Genomic DNA, 22,215 nt, shown 5'->3' with positions numbered 1-22,215 from the left:
TAATAGCCCCGATTATTAAGACATGAATACTCGGTACCTGTGTCAGCCGGGTTCACGCGTTGCGAGCGCAACCACACCGACACGTCAATGGTCGGGGGTTTCAAAATGACCAACGAACGTGCGGTTATGCAGCTCACAATTTATCAGGCGGCCATTAACAATGAAAATGCGTTTAGCTGCAGTCGCGCTGGTCTACTAGTCTGCGCCATTTTGGTCACAGCGCCGCCAGCCTTAATCAGCATCCATAAGCTAAGTGGCTGAGCAGTCCTTCCCTTATTAGAATATAATATATCCACAGGATCTGTCAACAGAAGTCAGTCTGCTTGATGATGGTTTCCAGAAACTCTTCATAGTAAATATGCTATGGATACGATTTATACGAGATGAGGAGTGACCGCGCCGATAGCATCCGACTAGTAACTAGCGATTTCCTACCCGACGGAATGTGTCTGAATACACCAGCCATCTTTAAGACTACAAGTCCCAGCAAGCTGGAACTCACCGCTTCAGTACAGGAGGTGCCTCAGTGACTGTGTCCGACATAAAACTGCGGATTTTAATGGAACGCAACCATAAAACAGATGATCACAGGATACAACAACATTCCAATTAGTCTTCCTACGACGGTCATAGAGAAAACGGTCTCAAAAGCAGGATTTAAAAGGCAAAAGAAAAAAAAAAAATCCATCTAACACTCATTCGCTTATATATATTTAGACAGGGTTTAAAATAACGGTCTGCTGGGAGTTGTAGTCTCACAGCAGTAGAGGAGCCGCAGGTTCCAAAAGCACTGACTCCGAAGTTCATTTTTTTAAAAATAAGGCATCACGGGTGCTTAGAAATCTATAACTTAAGGTCTTCCATAGACGTACGACAGGCCGAGAGTGCGAGCGTCTCCTTAAATGCCAAGTCCAGCTGCAGTGATCGGGGGAGGGGGTAAGTTCACTGATAAAATACCTCCCCTTTAAAAATAAAATAGTCCAAACGTCGGAGTGTCTCGTACGTGACCGGTGACCACTCAGTTGCCGTTACTGACTGTCGCTTCATTGCAGCTCTGCTCGTACGATGGGGGCGCATCTGGGAAAGGAAGGGGGAGGAAAAAAAAGTTCCGTTAGTGTCACGTGACCTGTCACTCGGGTCAAATATTTTATAAAAATCATACATTTATCCCAAATAACCCTCGTCTAGAGATATCAGATCAAGAGTTACAAACCAGTACATTTATCAGAGTCAAACAGGATTTTATTTTGATAAAAATCTGATTAATAAATCAGACCGAGATGAGAAATGGCATAAACGGGTTGTGGCGAGATGGAAACGTATCCCCCACCGGAGTGATGCAAGTCTGCCGCCGCTCCATTAACCCTATGAAAGCTGGGGTTTAAAAGGGGTAGTCCCATTAAGACAACTTACACACAGAATAGGGGATAAGGGTCTGGTCGGCAGGGGTCCGACCGCTGGGGCCCACGTTCCACTGATTTAAACAGAATCCATCATGAAGTCTGGCTGTCTGCTACCCCATGATGATATGGAGATTAAATCTCCGTATACTTTCATTGAATGCCTAAGTGGTATAAAAGATATTCTACTTCCCGAATGGTGAACTGTGCCAAATTTGTACCCGGGGGCAGAAGCCTTAGTAGCATTGAAAACGACAGGGTCACATTAAAGGGGACTGGTCACCTGGTTTGGGAGAACTCACATTGACTGGACCATGTGCCGATGCCATAGGTGAAGAGTCCCGGACTCCTCCCCCAGCGAGTTCACCGGGAACAACTGGTTGGCATATCACTAGGATATTCCACCAATGACCCACAACTATCTCTAGAACGAAGGGTGCACCGTGTAAGCGCGGCTGCCCACTGTTCATTTCTATGGGAGTACCAGCGATTTCCGGCAGTTCTATAGAAGTGAATGGAGTGGTGGCTGCGCTTGCGCAGTGCGCTATCCATTCAATTCTATGGGACTTCTGAAAATAGTGACGCTCAGCCATCTTCGTTGCTCCTGCACAGTGCCCTCTCCCGAACTCCGGGTGCTCCTTTCTAGAGATAGGTGCAGTTCCCAGAGGTGGGACCTTCCCCCTATCTTAGAGATATGCCACCAGTGTTCCAGGTGAGACAACCACTAAGTTTCTTTTACCTTTCTTTGCAGTGATGAATGGGTTTGCTATAAGCAGGGTTGGGACCCTGAACCTCAGCTGCATAACAGGATGCTGGTGGTTTAGTGGCCCCCAAACCAGGTGACCGGCTCCTTTTTAAGAAGTGCGGATCACAAGGACAAGTGCAGCCATCGTCGTAGGAGGACTTACCGTAGGGATAACCCCATGTGCTATACTCCGGGGGTAGAATCAGCATGCTGGCTGTAGGAACTGGAACAACCGCTCCCTCGGCATAGTAGGGGACAGTGGCGCCTGTAGACAGGCAGAGGGTCGGGTGTGAGGGGGATCCCAGAGTTCCTGCCTCGGTCTCCCGGGAGTCTGTAAAGTTCAGTTCGGGCGCGTAGCAGAAGGGGGCGTTCGACTGTTGCTGCGAGTGGCACTTGGTGGGAATAGAGACATTGTCCATCGGCTGGGTGCTACTGCACTGCTCATAGTCGGCAGGAGGCGCGCTGGGAACAATGGGCGCTGGGACGTGCGATATGGAGTGTCTTAAACCTAGTCGAGACAGGTTGACTGGTACGTTTCCGATGTAGATGGGTAATGTGACTGAGACCTCCGGGCTTTTCAACGTGACCTGAAGGGGAAAAATAAATCAATTTATCAGTTCAGTCACATGGCAGACCATACTAACGTCAGTGAAAAATGAAGCTTTACTGGAAATACTCAATGTCTTTTTTTTTTTTTGCCATCAGTATCTGATTAGTGAGGGGTTGGACACCTCGCACCCCCGCCAATCAGCGGTTTCAGAGCTGCTCCCATTGAAGTGAATGGCAGGGTGTCGGACCCCACTGATCAGATATTGTTAGCCTATCGGTGGGAGTCTGACACCCGGGACCCCCACTGATGAGCTGTTTGATATGGCACCGGCTCTCGCAGAAGCGCCACTGCCTTCTCCAGCTTTCTTTAGGCCACGTGACGCCCCATTCATGGGTGACATGGCTCAGGCGCAGCTCGGCTGAATGGGCTGCAATACCAAGCACGGCCACTATCAGGACTAGGTTCTTTATAAAGGGTCAGGACATCGTCACGTTCTGTGTCTCGTTTGGAAAGACAGACATCACTAAGGTCCAGGCTGTTACAAGACATTTCATACGATGTTATAAAGCAAGGTTACCGCCATTTTGATGGCAAAAACAGCTCTGCGTGCTCCGAACGAACCGCAGCGTAAACATAAAAGATATGAATGGGAGAATGCAGTACTGTCTCCCCCCCACCAGATGGCAGTATGAACCGCTGACAGAACCAGAATATAACGTAGAATGATTAACCTTTCCTCCTAAATATCAGAGACGGATCAGTAATTCTTCTGAGCGAGATCACGCCAGGTGCGGATGCGTCACACGTGATCCTCACCGCATCTGTACCATCACGAGCCTCTCACCTGGAGATAATATTCGATCTGGATGAGGTTACAGCCTTGTAGGATGGACTGAGGAAGGGCAGGCACTAGAATCTGCTCGTCCCAAACCGCATGCTTCCAGGCCTTTACCGCTGCCCCCTCCACCTCTGCGATGGTCCTCAGGTCATAGATGGAACGCTTCGATCTATAAGCGACTTTCTGAGGACAGAGAAACACTCCGTAATACTACAACTCCAGCCGTTTCTCAGCAGGCAGTATTAAGATTCTAGTCCCTCTTACCTGAATAAGGCTCGCCACAATGGCTCCAGTGTCCCGGCCCGATTTATTCTCTAACTCTGTGTGAATTTTAATAGGTTGCCCCACTATATAGCCCCGGAGGTCGGAGGTCACACTCAGTAAAAGTTGCCCCGATTTCACCAGCTTGTAGTTAAACTTCTTGGTGGCGGTGGCGCAGCTTAATTGCTGGAAATAAATGAGGAAAAAGGTATTTAAAAAAAAAAAAAAAAAAAAACACATTGGCCATTCTATATAAAGTATAAAGGACCCGCCAGCGGATTCCCACAGGTCCTTCATACGATTCAGTAGGTGGTCATGTAGTACACATCGAACCGTCCAGCGCTCTGTTCTGGCTAATAGAGGGGGTTCCAGAACATCCATCCAATATACAGTCCCCCGAAATGGAGCTCATGGGGGGGGGGGGGACAATCGGCGCCTGCATACCTGCCGAACTAGACAGGTAGGAAGCTGCAGCCTCTCTGCTAGCTCACCTCGATATCCGGGATTTCATTCAGGTCCAGGGGCCTCAGGATGTAGAACTGCTTGCTGCTTCTGTAATCTTTGGAAAGTCTCCGCGTTTCTATAACGGCCTTCACCTGGTAAAGCACCTTTCCGAACGGCCCCTCGAAGGAGGTGGGTGCTGAATCTGCAGAGAGGGTAAAACAAAGCGTACTCGTTACAAGACATCGGCGACCAAAAAGCCCAATATGTCACCCAGGGACCCCTGACTGTAAACTGATGACATGGTGTCCAACTGCCAGGACCTCCGGCGGTCAACGAAAACCCAGCAGCAAATGCCAACTTTTCCTGCAGCGCCGCCACAGGTAAAATAAGGAATTACAGAATAAGATACAGACATGTCAGAAATGCTCTTTGTAGCTCCTAGGTATTCTGACTACTAGATGAGGGTCCTAAACAAGGACCCAGTTATCATAAATTCACAATTCCTTAATAGGACATTTGAAAATAATTTTCTAAACCAGACGTGGCTTTTAAAGGCCCACATGTACATAACCATAAAGTAGACCAAACCCGACGATTTCAGGGTGAAAGAAAGGCCAGGAATGTAAAATTTCAACTCCTGATCCTTTTGCTCTCAAAGAAGAAAAGCAGCCGCCGTAGGTACCCGTCAGTGGTACTTGGGACCCTCTATATAGGGGCAGACCCCGTGCCAATATCGAGCCTCGATCAGAGCTCATTTAAAAAGTGCCCTTCGCATAGCCTAAGGCAAAGTGAAATCGGGACAAATGATCGTTATTACAATCATTCGTCTCCCATTCACTTTGCATAATGTCGTCAGTACGTTCCCCTATTTTAGGTACTCACCTGACAAGTGAGCGTTTTCCTTGTTCGTCGGGTGATCAGCAGCACCTTTACATGGGCCAATTATCAGGAACGAGCGTTCATATGAACGTTCAATCATAATGATGGGCCATGTAGAAGGGCGCTAACTCCACGCCATGTCTTGGAACGGGGTCAAGAAGAATCGCTGACAGCCATTGAGGGGGTACGAGAACCTAAACGGATCTCCCACAATGCACTGCCCAATAAGCAGTGGTGCTATTTGGATCCCAAAAAATCCAGCACTGCTGTATGGTCAGTGTTTCCCCTCAGAGCCAAAACTTTCCATTACACCTTATCTCTGTGCAGCCTCATGCAGACGGACGTTCCCCGGCTGTGCCCGTACAGCGGGTCCGCAATATACGTGCCCTGGCCGTTTGTGTACCACATCACGGATGTGGACCTATTCGCTTCAACGGGTACGCAATCCGAAATGGAACCCCTACGGAGTGCTTCCATGGGGTTTGTCTCCATGCCTTTGTACCGTGGACGGATCACGGACCCATTCAAGTTGCAGGCGCACGGATGGTCCCTGTGCATTGGGGACCGCAAATTGCAGTCCCCAATGCACAGAACGGACGGGCAACGGCCGTCTGCATGAGCCCTTAGACCTTTCAGACGAACGTGCGTCCCCCCCGTGGCTGTGCTGCAAACCGCAAATTGCGGTCCGCAATGCACGGGCACCGACCGTGGGCCAGCCGCATGCGGATCGCGACCTCATTCACTTGAATGGGTTCCGCGATCCCTCCATTCCGCAAAAAGATAGAACAAGTTCCAGACCAATGGAGGACCAAAAGGCGAATGTTCATTTTGGGCGGTTTCACTATACAGTAGAACAGAGCGCCCGTGTTTTTACAGCGCAGAGCAGTAAAGCGATAAACTGCGAGCGCGTGACGGGACTCTCCAAGCATTTTAATCGCCCCCAGCCCCTGACCAGTCATCCTGACTGAGCGCTGCGCCGCTTTGAAGTCACCGCTGTGCAAGTCATTAATATTAAAATCATCATTCCGCCCTCCAGCAAGCGCCGGGAACCCGATAGCCGACTCAGTCATTACCTGGCAACAGAAACTGGAAAGGGAAGGTGTGCTCTCCGGGCTGCAGCGTCCCTGAAAGACACAATACAAAGAGATGAACACAATGCATTCCAGGGGCCAACACCCCACACAAGACACAGCTCCCATCAACAGTCTTCTCTGCTTGCTGTCAGTGAATGGAAACACTAGTTTACAACTTGAGGCTGCAAAACCCATCCTGATGTTAAAATAATAATAATGTTCCATTCACTTACAGCGAGCAGAGATCTTGAAAATTGGGAGAAATTAAAACAGTTATAGAAAGTTATACCAGTTTTCCTCATACAGGGATTATGGTTTACATACCTAGGACCATATGATATTTTTAAAGGGATTTTCCAGCTCAAGCCCAATTTTAGCTAGGGCATAGCACTCACCGGTTGCCGGACCCCAATGCCGAGGGTCCAGCACCAGCTGCTTCTGGTCCCCGGCGTGTCAACATCTGGAGGGGGTGTGGCGGGTCACTGCTGAGGCCAGTGATTGGCTGTGACCCCGTCCAGAAGAATACACACCGGGGAGCCAGACCAGACCCTCGGTACTGGAATGGAGTGGTGAGGAGCAAGCGAGACGCTTTTTTTTTCTTTTTCTCTTCTTCCTTCACTTTAGGTACAGTCTTAGCCCTAGTTAAAATTGGGGTTAAAGCTGGGAAACCCCTTTAAGCTGGCCATATATTAGACTGGTTGTCGCCGAGCTCATGTACGGTGACCATGTAAGGGCTCATGCACAGGACCAGATTTTCTTTCCGTTCTTTTACAGGTCTGTATGTGGAACCATTTACTTCAATGGTATAAAAAAAAACAAAAAAAAAACAAAATGACTGCATGTGCAATCCGTTTCCGGATGTCCGCTTTGCAGACAAGGACAGGCATTGTTACAAAGGATCCGCAAAAAAAAAAAAAAAACACGGATGCAATATGGGTGTCACACGGATGTCTTCCGTTATTTTTGCAGATCCGTGTCTTGTGGACCGCAGAATACATACGGGCCCTAATGTGTATGCCCAGGGGGGACACAAGGTACCGATCGTAGGGGCTGGCATTCAATCCTTTGGAGGACTTTCCCCACAAATGGAGATAAAACCTCATTGTCCGTTTGTTTTTTCAGGACTGTGAAAAGCAGGAAAGCTCTGGAGCCTCTCGGGGCATGGATCGCGCAGGCTGAGGGTTCTCAATTTACATGGTCTTTGGTGAGCGGAGGCAGGTAAGTGGCTGCAGAATGCCTTCACTAAATACGTACAGCCAGGAACTCGTCGCATGAATGCAGAACGCACTATATGTATTAATGCGGAGGAGACGAGGTCGGGCTCTTCACTAGACACAGCAGATGGGGCGCGGGGCTCTCCAGACAAGAGCGCAGGCGCTCAAAAGTTCAGAATCTTGAATAAAATGGTCCCGTTATCGATTATTTCGTTTCTAACGAGTTTCTTAGCTCTGAAAATAATCTGCAGATCTCTCCTCGACTGTGAAAGTAGAGATGTACTCATCTGCCGACCTAAAGGGAGACCCCGGACAAGCTCTCCCATTGTAACCAATCACTAGGGTGCAATTCACATTCCCTAAACCATCATTACCCACGATGTACATTAAAGGGGACCTCTAGTTTTAGGTCATTAATTAAAAGTCTTGCAACTTCATATACTTTGGCATAACATTTTCAAGACCTCTGCTTGCTGTTAGCATATGGATACTGAAATACTTTATACAATTGTAGTCCGTCCAGATCAGCGTTTTTAAAGCCGGCCATACACATTAGATGTCATATGGTCCAGCTAGTCCTCCAGACCTCCATACACATGGGAGGTCTGGAGGACTAGCTGGACCATATGACATCTATGTGTATGGAGGTCCGGAGGACTAGCTGGACCATATGACATCTGCCATACACACAACACAGATGGCGGTCATATAATCATCCAGCTAGTCCTCCAGACCCCCATACACATGGGAGGTCTGGAGGACTAGCTGGACCATATGACATCTATGTGTATGGAGGTCCGGAGGACTAGCTGGACCATATGACATCTGCCATACACACAACACAGATGGCGGTTGTATAGTCATCCAGCTAGTTCTCCACACCTTCCCCCATACACATGCATGCTCACTTCAGCGAAGCGTGAATGTTTTCGGAGCAGCGAGTAAGCCACTGATCGGGCATGTTGAAATCCAACTGCCCAATCCATCTTTCCCCATCAACTGCCATCAGGGGACACATTAGATGATTGGCCGTTCACGCTGAAACTGCCAGGTTCGGCAGACATTCATCTAATATGTATTGTCACCCTAGGTCTCTGGGTATAAATAAATGTGTTCCCATTCAGTGACTGCAAGCAGAGGTCTTGAAAGCAGTGGAGAATCAAAACGAAATAAATTAGAAAGCTGACTTATTCTATAATACAAAGATTTAGGGTCCACATGGTCACATTTTCCACCGTGGCAAAATCCGCCATATATTCCCCGCTGCAGGATGTGTGTGTGCGGCTGATTGTCACCGCCGGCAGAGTTAGATAAGGGCCCTCAGGGCAGGAAGGAAAGCAGGCTGCTCCTGCCTCACAGAATATTACGGGGGGCAGTCTCTTCTTTCATTCCGAATGGGTTCTCTATTTGGTAGCACCACTCTAAGGGTGCAGAAAATGTCTGCAAGAACCAAATTATCCGCCATAATGGACAGGGGAGAAGGGGGGGGGGGGGGAGCATATATTCGATAATCTGTTGTCACCGGTCCTCCTGAGCTCACAGGGTTTACCTTTATCAGCCATCGACAACGTCCCATTGAAGTACGGTTCTTCTACGTTCCAGGATGTCTCATTCACTTTGTTAGAGACCCCACATGAGCCGACACAGTTCACCTTGATGGCTGTAAAGAGCAAAGACAGGTTAGATAGGTGTATTTTACTATACACACATCTACAGTATATTCTTGTGCTCACAGCAGTTGTCGCTTCCCTTCCCCCACTCCACTTAGGGACAATGAGCACAGGAGAAAGCTATTCTGCATCCTAAGGAGACTTAAAAGCTATCCACGATTAAAAGCGACTTTTCAGAACCCAATAGTACAAGTAAAGCCCAAAAAAACTTTGTAATATAGTTTATTAGTGAAATATGCCTCTTTCTCCACTTATCAGGCTCCTTACATATTCATTCACTCTAAATTGACTGATCAACTCCATCTCCGGAGCGACTTCTCAGCGTCACTGAGAGATCGGGTTACAGTTCTCCACAGAAGGCTATGTAGAGAGGAGGGAGCAGGAAACTGGATGCTATGACATCTCCTATGCAGAGCACACACACACAAAGGAGATCCTGATCCCATCCTTCTAAAAGATACCCTCAGATGCAGCAGCATGGAGGACATTATACAGTTGTACTGAGCAGTGTAGTTGTGCATCCAGCAGTGGGTGAGGTAGAAAACTTACTTTCCTCTCTCTCACTCCCCTCTCCATAGACTTATGCGACTTACGGACTATAGGCAAGTGTAATTTGATCTCTCAGTGAAACTGAGATTTTTTAAATCAGTGAATTCAGGTCAAGGAGGAGTAAAGGAGCCTGATAGAAAAATGCCTCTTTCTCCACCTATGATGAGATATATTACAAAGTTTGTACTATTGATTTATGCAAAGTTGTATGAGGTATGGCAGTTATCCATTTTCTTTCTTCAGTACTTGCTATCCGTATACTCGAGGCATCAACAAACTAAAACATTAGTGATGTCATCACTACTTTAATAAATATATATTTAATTATTTTTTTCTTGACATCCCCTCCATCTTTTCTGTGCACTAGTTTGCAGTCAGATTCAAACCATGGGCAATCTCATTGCCTTTCACACCTCAGTGCTGTATACTAAAGAGTCTGGCAGCTAAATGGTTACACCCCCCCCCCCCCCCCCCCCCCCGCATTAGATTTTACAGGACAGTTCCGCTTCACAAAGTGAAATGATTGCTACATTTTGCGGAACAGAAAATAACCACAGATCCCGTCACCAACAGGAATGACATGTCGGGAGATTACGGCTGCGTGCAGTCACACGAAGAAAACAGACAGATAACAGAGATCCAAAAACTGCAGGAAAAAGCATGGTGGACAGTATGCTGGGATCAGTAGTCCTATATCAGTTACACCAAAAATTCCTGGACAAGGCAGCAGAAAGCTTTTTTTTTTCTTATATTCTATAGGCCGCAGTGGTACCGAGCGGTCGGCTGCTTTATGCAAATACTAATATATAGTTATTAGAAGGTCGGTGGCGATCTCTTCCCTCGCGCAGCACCTGCTTCCGTTGGGGGCCCCTCAACTCTCCCCTGACTGCAGATGTTAAGGATGAAATTGGTTGTGCTTGTTGGATTTCAACATGCCCGATTCTTTTGTTCTCGGGAAGATAACTGCTTACTCCCTTCTCCTGTTCACAAGACACGCATGCTTAGCTGAGCATGCATGTGTATGGGGGGGGGGGAAACAAGAGAGAGAGCTGTCACCTGAGTATGGCCAGTTTTAAAGGGTTTTTTTAAGACATTTATACCGATGACCTATCCTCTAAAAAGTCATCAGTATCTAATCGGTGGGGATCCGACCACCAGGACCCCCACCGATCAGTAGTTTGAGAAGGCACCGGGGCTCACAGTAGTGTAGCAGCCTTCTCTCAGCTTACCAAGCACAGCGCTGTACATTGAATAGTGGCTGTGCTTGGTATTGCAGCCCAGGCCATTCACTTCAGTGGGGGCCGCTGAACGTGACCTAGGGAAGGCCGCACCACTACGGCGAGTGCCAGTGTCTTCTCAAGAGACTGATCGGCAGGGGTCCCGGGTGTCAGACCCCACCGATCAGATACAGATGACCTATCCTCTGGATAGGTCATCAGTTAATAAACCTCGTTCATTCTCAGTATCAATGGGGGTTCCAGAGGTTGGACCCCCACCGATCATAAAGTGATGGCCTCCTACTGATATGCCATCACTTTACAAGATGGGAATACGCCTTTAAGCAAGGTCTGACGCCAGAGCTGCAGACGTTAACACCCGGCATGTTTTGCAGAAACACCCAGGAGACGCATTAGCGGCCACGAACACGGCGACGTGTGTACACGAGGCCACGTCAGTTCACAGTCCAGGAAGAGAGGCTTGTTTTTCCTTTTCTGCTTTGTCCCAGTGATCGGTGTGTACGAAGTAAACCAAAAAACAATGACAATGTAAAACCCCGGGCAACTCCCAGATACAGAGGAAAGGCACCGCCGGTCACCCAGGGGAAAGGCGTTAAAGGGCCAAACTTCATAAAACCCAACATAAAAAAAAAGGTGGGCGCCAACGTCACCCCTCTGAATGCATCCGTCTATACAGTCCATCAGAGTTCTATCCTGCCCTAATAATAATAGAATTTGTTACAATGTATCAGCTTGAAATTTCGACTGCTTAGAGGGCTTGTCCATGTGTACTGATGACCTATCCGACTCCCAGCGCCGATCAGCTGTATGTTTACCAAGCACAGCGCCACACATTGTATAGTGGCCGTTCTTGGTATTGCAGCTCATGTGACCGATGAACGTGATGCCGCTAGCCTCTTCAAACAGCTGATTGGGAGGGGTGCTGGGAGTCAAACCCACACCCATCAGTATTAAACACTTGAACAAACCCTTTAATTCCCAGGAGATTATTTAGACTGGATACAATTGTAACAAACCATAAACGGCGAGAAGTATTAGGTCCGAGCAGATTTTCAGCCTCCCGATTGAATAAAAGGAAGTTGCCATTCACTGCCAGCAAGCAGAGATATTTCAGTACACAGTGACTAATCTTTACTGACACTGAAACAATCTCCTGATATATTTCTGTTGAACCTACCAAGCTGGTTCCTGCTGGGCCTGTGAACTTCTGCTCTGAGGGCTAGAAAGCTGCCATGGATAAATCAGATTTCAGGGATTGACTTTCACTCGGATTATTTGCCTTGTGTCAATGAATGATAACCCGGAAGTTTTTTTAGGTTAATAGTTAATCCAGAATAATACTCTGAGGAGTCAACGTATATAGGAATGTAGTACGTCCGTCCATGCCACCGCCCTATAAGTGCAAAACAGGCACGACAGTCAGGTAAAAGGTCATCTGTAAGCACACAGATCTAGGAGACCCATAATGGAGAGAAGTTCGTCCATCTGCCCCTTCTGTTCCTCTGGGGAGGGTCTCACACCATATATGGAAAGCCCACAGTCCTCTCAGCCAATCAGGATGCTCACATGTCCACTCCTAATTGCAGAGACTCGAGTTGGGCACAGTAGCCAGAAGAAGAGGACGAGGGAGCTTTTTTTTGGCATTTCTGATTTGCCACAGTGGATCAAGCTCCTTAATTTGCATAGGACACACAAAAGTATCTCATGGTCGGACTTTGCATCCAGCCCGTGTGAAGGCACAGCAAGCTGCCTGAAAAGCCCCGTCTGAGGCACAGCCCAACGAAGATCGCTTGTTCGAGTTCCCTACGGGACCAAAACCTACAGCAAAATGGGTGGAAGAAAATTTTTAAAAATATTAAAAAAAATATATATATTAAAATTTTAAGTCACCTCAATGTTCCACATAAAAATAAACAATAGAAAAATAACAATGTCCGAAAATGTCCAAATTATATAACCATATTTATCATGTGCAGTGAATGTTGCAACGGGAAAAAATTGCAGATTTGCGGTTTTCTGGACAAATTGACAGCCTCCCCCTAGAAAAAAATTTAACAAAAAAGATATGCCCTTACACGGCCATGTGAATAAAAAATTGAAAAAGTTATGGCTCTGGGAAGGCAGGAAGGAAAAACACAAAAATGCCAAAATTAAGAAAGGGCTTTGTCCCTAAGGGTTTAAGGTGGACACACACATTACATGTTACTGTGCCTAATGGGGCAGCTTGGCTCTCTCCTCTAGGGGGGGTTTGAATAAGGACTGAACAAGCCGTTTGCTCCCTGGAGATAAGCGGCACCAGGAGCTGGATAACCGCTTCTCCCCTTATGGCACTATTTCTGGCCAAGGTCACATGGGTTTGGCCACTTTCAGGTCATCTGTCCTGGACTCTTCCGATGCATGGACATTACGTATCGTTCTCATTATGACCGAATATTTTCCAAGGAAGTTCCCAGTACGTGAGAATAGTAATAAGAAGCGGCGCCCAGATTCTTCGCACCGCTGATCAGTCCTGAGTGCAGATTTATTATGGTCTCAGGTCCTCTGCACTTGGCTCCTCCACAAGGTACTGTGCAGCGAGCCACCCCCTCCTCCAGAATGTATAGCCCCCCCCAGTGACATTACATACAGAAGGATCGCCTGTTTCCAGAGTCGCTTACTGTGACTGTAAACTAAGGAGCAGTCTGGGCCCAGGCCCAAAACCTGCCTCAGACAAGCCTCCCCCTCCCCCCGCGCTGCTCCCATTTCAAGGACTCCCTATCACCTGCCCTCCCTCCCCTACCACGGGCCTAACCTTAACCCCTTGCCGGACGCGCTCCATCCAAACGGCAGGCGTCAAACACATAACCTGAAGTGCCTGACGTCGGTAAGCAAAATAAAATATTTCCTGTTGATGATCATTTGTATCTTTACAAATTTGCAATTAAAAAAGATAAAATATAAAAAAAAAAAAAAAAAAATTAGTCCTGGATCACACCATTTCTCCTCTGGTCACATCCAGAGCTGCATTCTAAATTCTTCTGGCTGTCAGCTCCCTCTTGTTTGGTGTCTACACAGTGCACAATCTATTTTGGAGTGGTTATATCTTTTATTAGGGGGCGTTCACACCACTATATAGGACATGTTCTGTTTTTTGCGGTACGGCGGAACGGACATACGGATGTGTAGAGCACACGGCGCGCTGTCCCCATCCTTTACGGCCCCACTGAAATGAATGGGTCCACACCCAATCCGCAAAAAAAAAATATGGTCATGTGAGTGCCTCCCTACATTAATCCAGCACAGATGAGTGCAGCGGGCTATAGGAACCTTCACCCGTACACATGCATGCTCAGCTGAATGGGAAGTTCTGTTCAGCTCTGAGAGTGGAGAGGGGACTAAGCTGTTGACAGACACTTCTGGCAGCAGTTTATCTACCTGAGAACAAAGGATCGGACAGGTTGTCATCTTATCTCCCCCGACATCCGACGCTAGGGAAAGTCGGGAGACCCCCATATACATTATATGGGCAGCCGGTCCCGCTGTAATCTAGTTTTTTTTGCCGACAGTCCAATATGCATGGTCACCTTAGGGGTATGTTCAAATTCAGCAGATTTGATAATATTTATAAGACTGATAGAGGGGTTTTCCGGGAGTACAATATTGATGGCTTAGCCTCAGGATAGGTCATGGTGGGGGTCCGACTCCCAGCAGCTTCCTGATCAGTTGTTTGAAGAGGCTGCTGCGCTCTGGTGAGTGCTGCAGCCTTCTCTCAGCACAGCGCCGTACATTGTATAGTGGCTGCACTTGGTATTGCACCTAGGCCATTCACTTGAATGGGACTGAGCGTGACGTCACTGGCCTAGGCAGAGGCCACAGCAGCCTCACCAAACAGCTGATCGTCGGGCGTGCTGGGAGTCGGACCCCAACCAATCTGATATCCTGAGGATAGGTTTTCAGTATTTTACTCCTGGGAAATCCCTTTAATTCCACTCATAAGAACGGATGTCTGTAAGCCACAGTCTGGTGGAACAGTCACAGAAAAGACTGTACTGCAAATCTGCCCTAAATGGGAAACCACAAATTAAAGGGGTATGACCAAAATGACCATTTACACACAGGGTCACTTTTTCTCGAGATCAGCGGGGGTTGCAGCTGCCAGACGCAATCCTACGAGGAGCTAGGACCCTCATCTATCAGCTGGAGTGTAGACTGTCTCTATGTAGCCCATTGCCGTGTAATGCTTTCGTTTGCCTGTGGTGGCGCTGCAGGGGAATAAAACATTAGTTGCAGAGTTCCTCTTTAAATTACATGCAGGGTCCAGCAGAGATAAGCTTCTGTCAAGGAAAAACTTATCAAAAACGGCCGGAGGGGCATCGGCCCGCACCCTGCTGCTTAAAGAACAGAATGTATCAAGGATCCAAAAAATGTCCTTAAAGACGACGCACCTTATGCAATTATACAGAGTCACGTCTGACCTACGCGGACACGCAGAGCCGTCACATGTTACATGTTTGTGACTACTACTCACGTGTTGACAAATCAGACACTTCTGCACTGACATAACTGAGTAAAGTCCACGCTGGGAGTGGTGGTTTTGGCTGCGGCTACATTTCCTCTGACATCATCCGCAGGTTCGGTAAAAGTTTGTACAAGTAATTTGAGCGTTCGAGTACAAAGAAGAACAAAGAAAGCTTTATGTGTGGTGAAAAAAGAAAGGAAAAACCCCTGCAGCTACTGGATCCGTAAAAAGGGCTAAGGCGGCCCAGAACACCTCGGCAGGGTACAGCCACAAGACCGGATCAGTCCAAATCCCGGCACCTCTGCCCATCAGCACCGCAGCCTCTTAAAGGGGTTGTCCGGTTTCCTATTTTGATGACCTATCCTCAGGAGACTGGATAACCCTGAGACCAAACACAGCGCCGTCCATTGGATAGTGGCTGTGCTTGGTATTACAGCTCAGTCCCATTTACTGGAATCGGACTGAGCTGCGCCTAGGCCATGACTGGCCTAGAAAGAGCTGTGGCCCCTTGCAACTGATAGGAGGGAGTCCGTCACCCCTGCCAATCAGATATTGATCACCTATCCTGGGGATGGCCAACCTGTGGCTCTCCAGCTATTGCAAAACTACAACTCCCAGCAAGCCCAGACTACCTACTTCTATCAGCCTACAGCAGGGCATGGTGGGAATTGTAGTTTTAGAACATCTGGAGAGCCGCAGGTTGGCCAGCCCTGAAGATAGGTCATCAGTATGTAAAGGGTTTATTTTATGATTAATGTAAAAAATGAAAGAAAAAAAAACGGACATCATACAGCACATGACAACCGCTATCTAACAAAGCTAGAACCGGCCCTGTACCTCACATGGATCCAGAGATCTCAACATTCATGGCTCCAATTGTTCTGCTAGGTTTATTTCAAGCTGGCCGCTCATGGGCGTGCCCTTTCTGCTGCAGCTCTCTCTCTCTATCACAGCTCCGGGGGAAGCTGAATGATGGAACTGTGCACGTGCGTCCGCCTCAGCAAGGTGGACAGAGAAATAATGTAAAGAGCTAACAGCAGGTGGCGCTATACAGATCCATTTTACTGTATAACTCAGCGGCTATACAAAAATTTTTATGACATGCAATTGCAAGAGTAGATCCAGGGGCTGGTTTGACAATGCCTTTAAGTCCTGGGAAAACCCTTTTAGGAGCAATTACTGCCGACTGTGAAAGGGAAGGGGGGGGGGGATTGCCATTGGTCCTTTTTTCTCCAAACCATCATAAAGGGGGTACTGTAGCATTAGAAGGGGGCTATTCTGGCCAGGACTCACATTGTGCGGCCACATGATGAAAGTGAACGGCCGCACGTTGCGACCCAACATTTGTGAGAAGTCCAGACCTGCCGGTTTTCTTGGAGACTCTTCAGTCCAGGAAACTTGTCGGTTGGACATGGACCTCACTTACCTTCACTGGCCGCACTATACCGGATCTTTGCGTTGAGGCCCCACCCTTACATTCACATGAAGGGGGCTGCCGCTTCCCCCATGACATCCTTGTACCCTAATAGGACCCCCTGGTCTCTAATCGTAGCCTACAGACCCCTGCGGGGAGGGAGAGGATTCTGCTGTTTTCCCGTTGACGTTCAGGCCACAGGGGCTCATCTCTCATCCCATCCCTTTCTGATTCAGGGTCTGTACAGAGCACGCCCCCTGCCGTAGTGCATCGCGAGATGCTGTACTGCCGCCAGGTCGCCGCTGAGAATCGGGAATTTACAAAACCTCGAGATAGAAACAAGCATCCCGTGTAAGGATGCCGCCGGCGCCCCGCTGCCCACCCAGGAGGTAAAAATGAATCATAGCAACGGCCGTCCCTAACGCATCAAGTAGAAATGCCCCCGACCGCTGGATGCAACGATTGCCTCCTCATCCCGTGCACAATAAGCTATAAAAATAGCTTCCTCAGGGAGCAGAAAACAAAGACGCTGCTTGTTCTAGGCCTTTAACTCTTCCGGACAGAGATGCTTAAGAAATCCAGAAAATGTTCTCCTGCTACTGAGACCTGCTACGGTCCTGACACCAAAACCACCACAAACAAGCCATCGCTTTAAAGGAATGCAAGTCACGAGGAAGTGTCTTCTTATCGCCTGCATTCTCAAATACATCTTCCGTTAGATCATATCTTAGACACTGGTCACATCCAGAGCTGCAGGCACCCTTTCGCTGTTTTTTTTTGCGGATACCTTTCAGGCAGCAGGGCCTGCAGATGCCATACACTGCCTTTAGGGCTCGTAAAATCAAACGTCGCATCATGACACACGATTGGCGCCAAACATCCAAACCTGCTAGATTTTAACACGCCACATTCTCCAGTCGGCCGTGTTGTAGCCCTAGCCTTGAAGAGCCTGGCACCCCTGCGCGGTCATTAGAGGCGGGCCTGTCAGCGCAGCGTAGACGGATTCCAAGTAGCAACCAGCAGAATTCGAAATTGCGTAAGGACACAGCTACACAGTGCGGCCGTGTCGCGGTAAAGTAGTGCATGGCCGTGCACGCTGCAGCAGGCTGTAATTTAATTGGTCTGCATTGTTAACTGGAACGCTGCATCTGCAATACCACGCGGCCATTACCAAACCAGGGGTCTAGCAACTCCAGCTGCCGTGAAACTACAACTCCCCCAATGTACATTTGCTCAGCTGTTCTTGTAAGGGCACTTTCACACTAGCGGTTTTGTTTTCCGGTATGGAGTTCCGTCACAGGAGCTCAATATCAATACCGGAAAAAAACGGATCAGTTTTATCCTAATGCATTCTGAATAGAGAGCAATCCGTTCAGGATGCATCAGTTCAGTCCCTCTTACGTTTTTTGGCCGGAGAAAATACCGCAGCATGCTGCAGTTTTCTCTCGGGCCAAAAATCCTGAACACTTGCCGGTACGCCGGATCCGGCATTCATTTCCATTGAAATGTATTAGTGCCGGTGTTCTGCCAAATCTCTATACCTTGCCAAAAGTCTATACCGAAAGTGACGAGGCCGCCAAGGAATCAGCTGGAGGAGGGTGTGCACTGCGCAAGCGCACATCCACCGGCTTAGCAAAGAATTATTGCAGCGCCGGGATAGAAGTACTTTGTACACCGCGCATGCGCACTTAGGGGTATAGAGATTTTGCAGCGCAAAATGTTTCATCAGATCCCCCTACCCTGAGTGCGCAGGCGCCCACAAATCATCAGTTGCAGTTCAGCTCTACTATGTGGTGAGCTCGGTATTCAGCACTCAGCTCTGCGGTAAGGATGAACTGCAACTGATGATTTGTGGGCGCCTGCGCACTCAGGGGTAGGGTGACCTGATGAAACATTTTGCGCTGCAAAATCTCTATACCCCTAAGTGCGCATGCGCGGTGTACAAAGTACTTCTATCGCGGCGCTGCAATAATTCTTTGTTAAGACGGTGGATGTGCGCTTGCGCAGCGCACACCCTCCTCCAGCCGATTCCTTGGCGGCCTCGTCACTTCCGGTATAGACTTTTGGCAAGCTATAGAGATTTGGCAGAACACCGGCATTAAAATTTCCGCATTGACGTACCCGTTCTTCCGGTCTGCGCATGCGCAGACCTTTAAATCTGTGGGGGAAAAAAATACCGGATGAGTTTTTCCGGATGACAACCGTCTGACAAATGCATCCGTTTGCGTCCAGATTGCCGGATCCGGCCTAAATCCTCTGCCGCAAGTGTGAAAGTACCCTAACTCCCATGGAAGTGAAAGAAGGATTCTGGGAGTTGTAGTTTCAGAACAGCTGGCAACAGTGCGGTCCGATTAATTATTATCTAGAGCCCACTGCAGCTCATACGGCCGCTTGATACTCAACTGCATCGCGGCCGCACCATGCGGTCGACACACCTTGGGTTGCGGCGATTTCTTGTCGTAGAAGTCTTTCACGTGTGATGATAGTCAATGGAGTTGCAATGTGACATGCTGAGACGCGACGGACAGCAGAAAATCCATCCGAGTCAGGGTTTTTTGCAACGGTCGCGACACCATAGACTATCATTATAAAAATTGTCGCGCGACATACGTTGCAGTGTAGTTGTGCCCTATTAGTCGTGCGACACACGTTGTCGTGTAGACCTAGCCTAACAGGTTTGCATACCGGACCACCACATCACACCGATCCTTCTAACATCAGAATATTTGGTAGCTGCCAGTTAAGCAATTGCTTCAGGTGTTTGCATACACCGCAGAATCCTAAAAAACCCCTCTCTAGTCACACAGGAGGTCTGCGGTCGCCCGGCTGTGGCTGCTGCTTCCCCCTCCCTTCTTCTAATTCCTCAAACTGACCACAACAGGTCGAAGAGACCGAAACCATCTCCAGGGCGACGACATTGTGCTCCGGGATCCCAAATACACGAGGCGGGTCACCTGGAATACAACGCCCCGTCCCGTAATAAACCCGTGAGGTCATGGAAAGAATGGTGCACCCTTCTAGATAAAGTAATGATCGCGGGGGCGTGCCCTGGCTGATAACAGAGAGCCATAGCCATCAGGTTGCACGTCCCTCTAAATGGCCAATTAGCAAGAGAGACATCTAGCAACCAATCAGATTCCGGCTGTCCGTGGATACGCTGCGATCGGATTGGTTGGTTGCCACCTAACCAATCGGATCCCTGCTTTTATGTCCCCAACTTGCGCCTAAAGGCTGGAATCTGATTGGTCGTGACATTTATTTGCACCAAGGCTTTTACATGCCCCCTCCCAGATTTAATACAAGAGGGGGGGGGGTAGAGAGGTAAAACGTACAGGACGGCACACGGGTCAGTTCGGACGTGTAGGTGCAATGATGGCTCCTTCTTACCTGCACCCACAGGGCAAGGCGCTATACTAAAAATGGTCACCCCTGGCGAGGTAATGTGACACCCTGTATGCACAGTTTAACCATTGTATGCCCTGTGTGAACAGTGCAAACCTCGCCGAGTGGGGGAGGGGGTGCAGATACTTTTGCACTGGCCCTTTACACACCTGTCTGAACGGGGAATAAGGCGAAAGAAACAGGGCGGGCGGGCAGGGGGCAGCCGCTGCCAAGGGAGTTATTTTGAGGAATGTAAGAGAGGGGGGGGGGGGGGACCTGGATCCAACCGGAGGCTTTAATCTGGATTATCCGGAGAGGAGGGGTGGACAGGGCGAGGCCTGGGCCGGCATAATAAAGATGGGGTTATTATAGGACACCCACAACAAGGTCCAATATATGGGGGGGGGGGGGATTGTTCACCCTAAAGAGGTGGTCTCCAACCTGCTACTGCAAACTACAACTCCCAGCATGCGCCGGCAGCCCAGTGGTTGCAAGACTACAACTCCCAGCATGCGCCGGCAGCCCAGTGGTTGCAAGACTACAACTCCCAGCATGCGCCGGCAGCCCAGTGGTTGCAAGACTACAACTCCCAGCATGCGCCGGCAGCCCAGTGGTTGCAAGACTACAACTCCCAGCATGCGCCGGCAGCCCAGTGGTTGCAAGACTACAACTCCCAGCATGCGCCGGCAGCCCAGTGGTTGCAAAACTACAACTCCCAGCATGCGCCGGCAGCCCAGTGGTTGCAAAACTACAACTCCCAGCATGCGCCGGCAGCCCAGTGGTTGCAAGACTACAACTCCCAGCATGCGCCGGCAGCCCAGTGGTTGCAAGACTACAACTCCCAGCATGCGCCGGCAGCCCAGGGGTTGCAAGACTACAACTCCCAGCATGCGCCGGCAGCCCAGGGGTTGCAAGACTACAACTCCCAGCATGCGCCGGCAGCCCAGGGGTTGCAAGACTACAACTCCCAGCATGCCGACAGGCAAAGGCTGAGACCATGTCACGTGTAGGGGGATCAGCACCTCACCACATGGACTCTCCCAGACACAGTCATCACTCTGGCCGCTGTAGAACTACAAGTCCCAGGCCCAGCCATGCTTGGACTTGTAGTTCTACAACAAGTGCAAGTACAACCGCACCCCCCCAGTTATAGGTAAGTACCCACCTTTATATGGCTGCACCCATGAAGAGCTCCTACAGTAACCCTTTAACTTCCTGGTGCTTGGCTTAAGTCATTTAAGGGGTTAAAAGCCAGTCTGGGTGTCATCGGAGACCTAGACCATGGGTGCTCACTTCAACCTGGGACAAGCCCCACTACAGTCAGCCGATAAAGCATGGACATGCCCGGCACGGGGGGGGGGGGGGGGGGATGGGGTGTCAGCAGCACCCATGGGTGCCCATGTGTACTCACTCTTGTAGGGCAGGGCCGCGGTGGTCCTGATGGTGACAGTCCCGCACAGGGACTCCCCGGGGCTGTAGATCACCCGGCTGTCCCTCAGGCTGATCTCGAAGAGCTGCACCTTCCCCATGGCCGAGCGCTGACTGCGGCTGCACAGCCTCAGCCCGCAGCCACACAGCCTGCGTGACGTCAGCGCCCGCCCCGCCCAGCGCTCAGGCCACGCCCCCTGCTGGTAACTCAGCTGTCAGCAGGGCTGTGGGGGTCATCTGCTTGTCTGCTCTGCACAACTCATCCTTTCCTTACATTTCTCTGTTTTGTTTTTTTAAGGATCTCAGGGAAATAATTTATTTTAATCACAGTGTCATTCGCGATAGGCACAAATCAGCGCTACGCTCATAAAACGTATTCGTTAAATTTGCCGCACGATTTAAGGCTTCGATTCAATCATTTAATTTTTTTTTTTGTCATTTAACCCTTTAATGGCTAAGCGATTTTTCGTATATTTGCCTTTACGTTTATTTACTCCCGCCCTTTGCTGGAGCCATATTAAAAAAAAAAATTCCAAATGGGGTGGAATTGGGTAAAAAAAAAAAATCGCAATTCCGCGTTAGTTTTATGGGTTTCATTGTTACTGCTTTCACTTTGCGCTAAAATTGACCTCT

The 22,215-nt window shown here is 49.0% G+C and overlaps 1 protein-coding gene across 1 annotated transcript; it reads right to left on the bottom strand.

The window, feature by feature from the left end:
* Positions 1 to 762: 762 nt before the first annotated feature.
* On the bottom strand, positions 763 to 21,721 carry ARRDC1 (arrestin domain containing 1). Its single transcript, XM_040405226.1, has 8 exons — positions 21,566 to 21,721; positions 8,954 to 9,064; positions 6,191 to 6,241; positions 4,286 to 4,440; positions 3,798 to 3,980; positions 3,540 to 3,716; positions 2,309 to 2,732; positions 763 to 1,077 (listed from the first exon to the last, which is right to left on the bottom strand). The coding sequence occupies exons 1-8, from the start codon at positions 21,681 to 21,683 to the stop codon at positions 1,019 to 1,021; spliced, it is 1,278 nt and encodes a 425-aa protein (XP_040261160.1). The 5' UTR covers positions 21,684 to 21,721; the 3' UTR covers positions 763 to 1,018.
* Between the last annotated feature and the right edge of the window lie 494 nt (positions 21,722 to 22,215).

The sequence above is a fragment of the Bufo bufo genome, chromosome 8 (assembly GCF_905171765.1).
Source record: "Bufo bufo chromosome 8, aBufBuf1.1, whole genome shotgun sequence".
NCBI classification, from domain to species: domain Eukaryota; kingdom Metazoa; phylum Chordata; class Amphibia; order Anura; family Bufonidae; genus Bufo; species Bufo bufo.
Note: the sequence above shows the minus strand (reverse complement) of the source record. Positions and strands in the feature narration are given on the sequence as shown.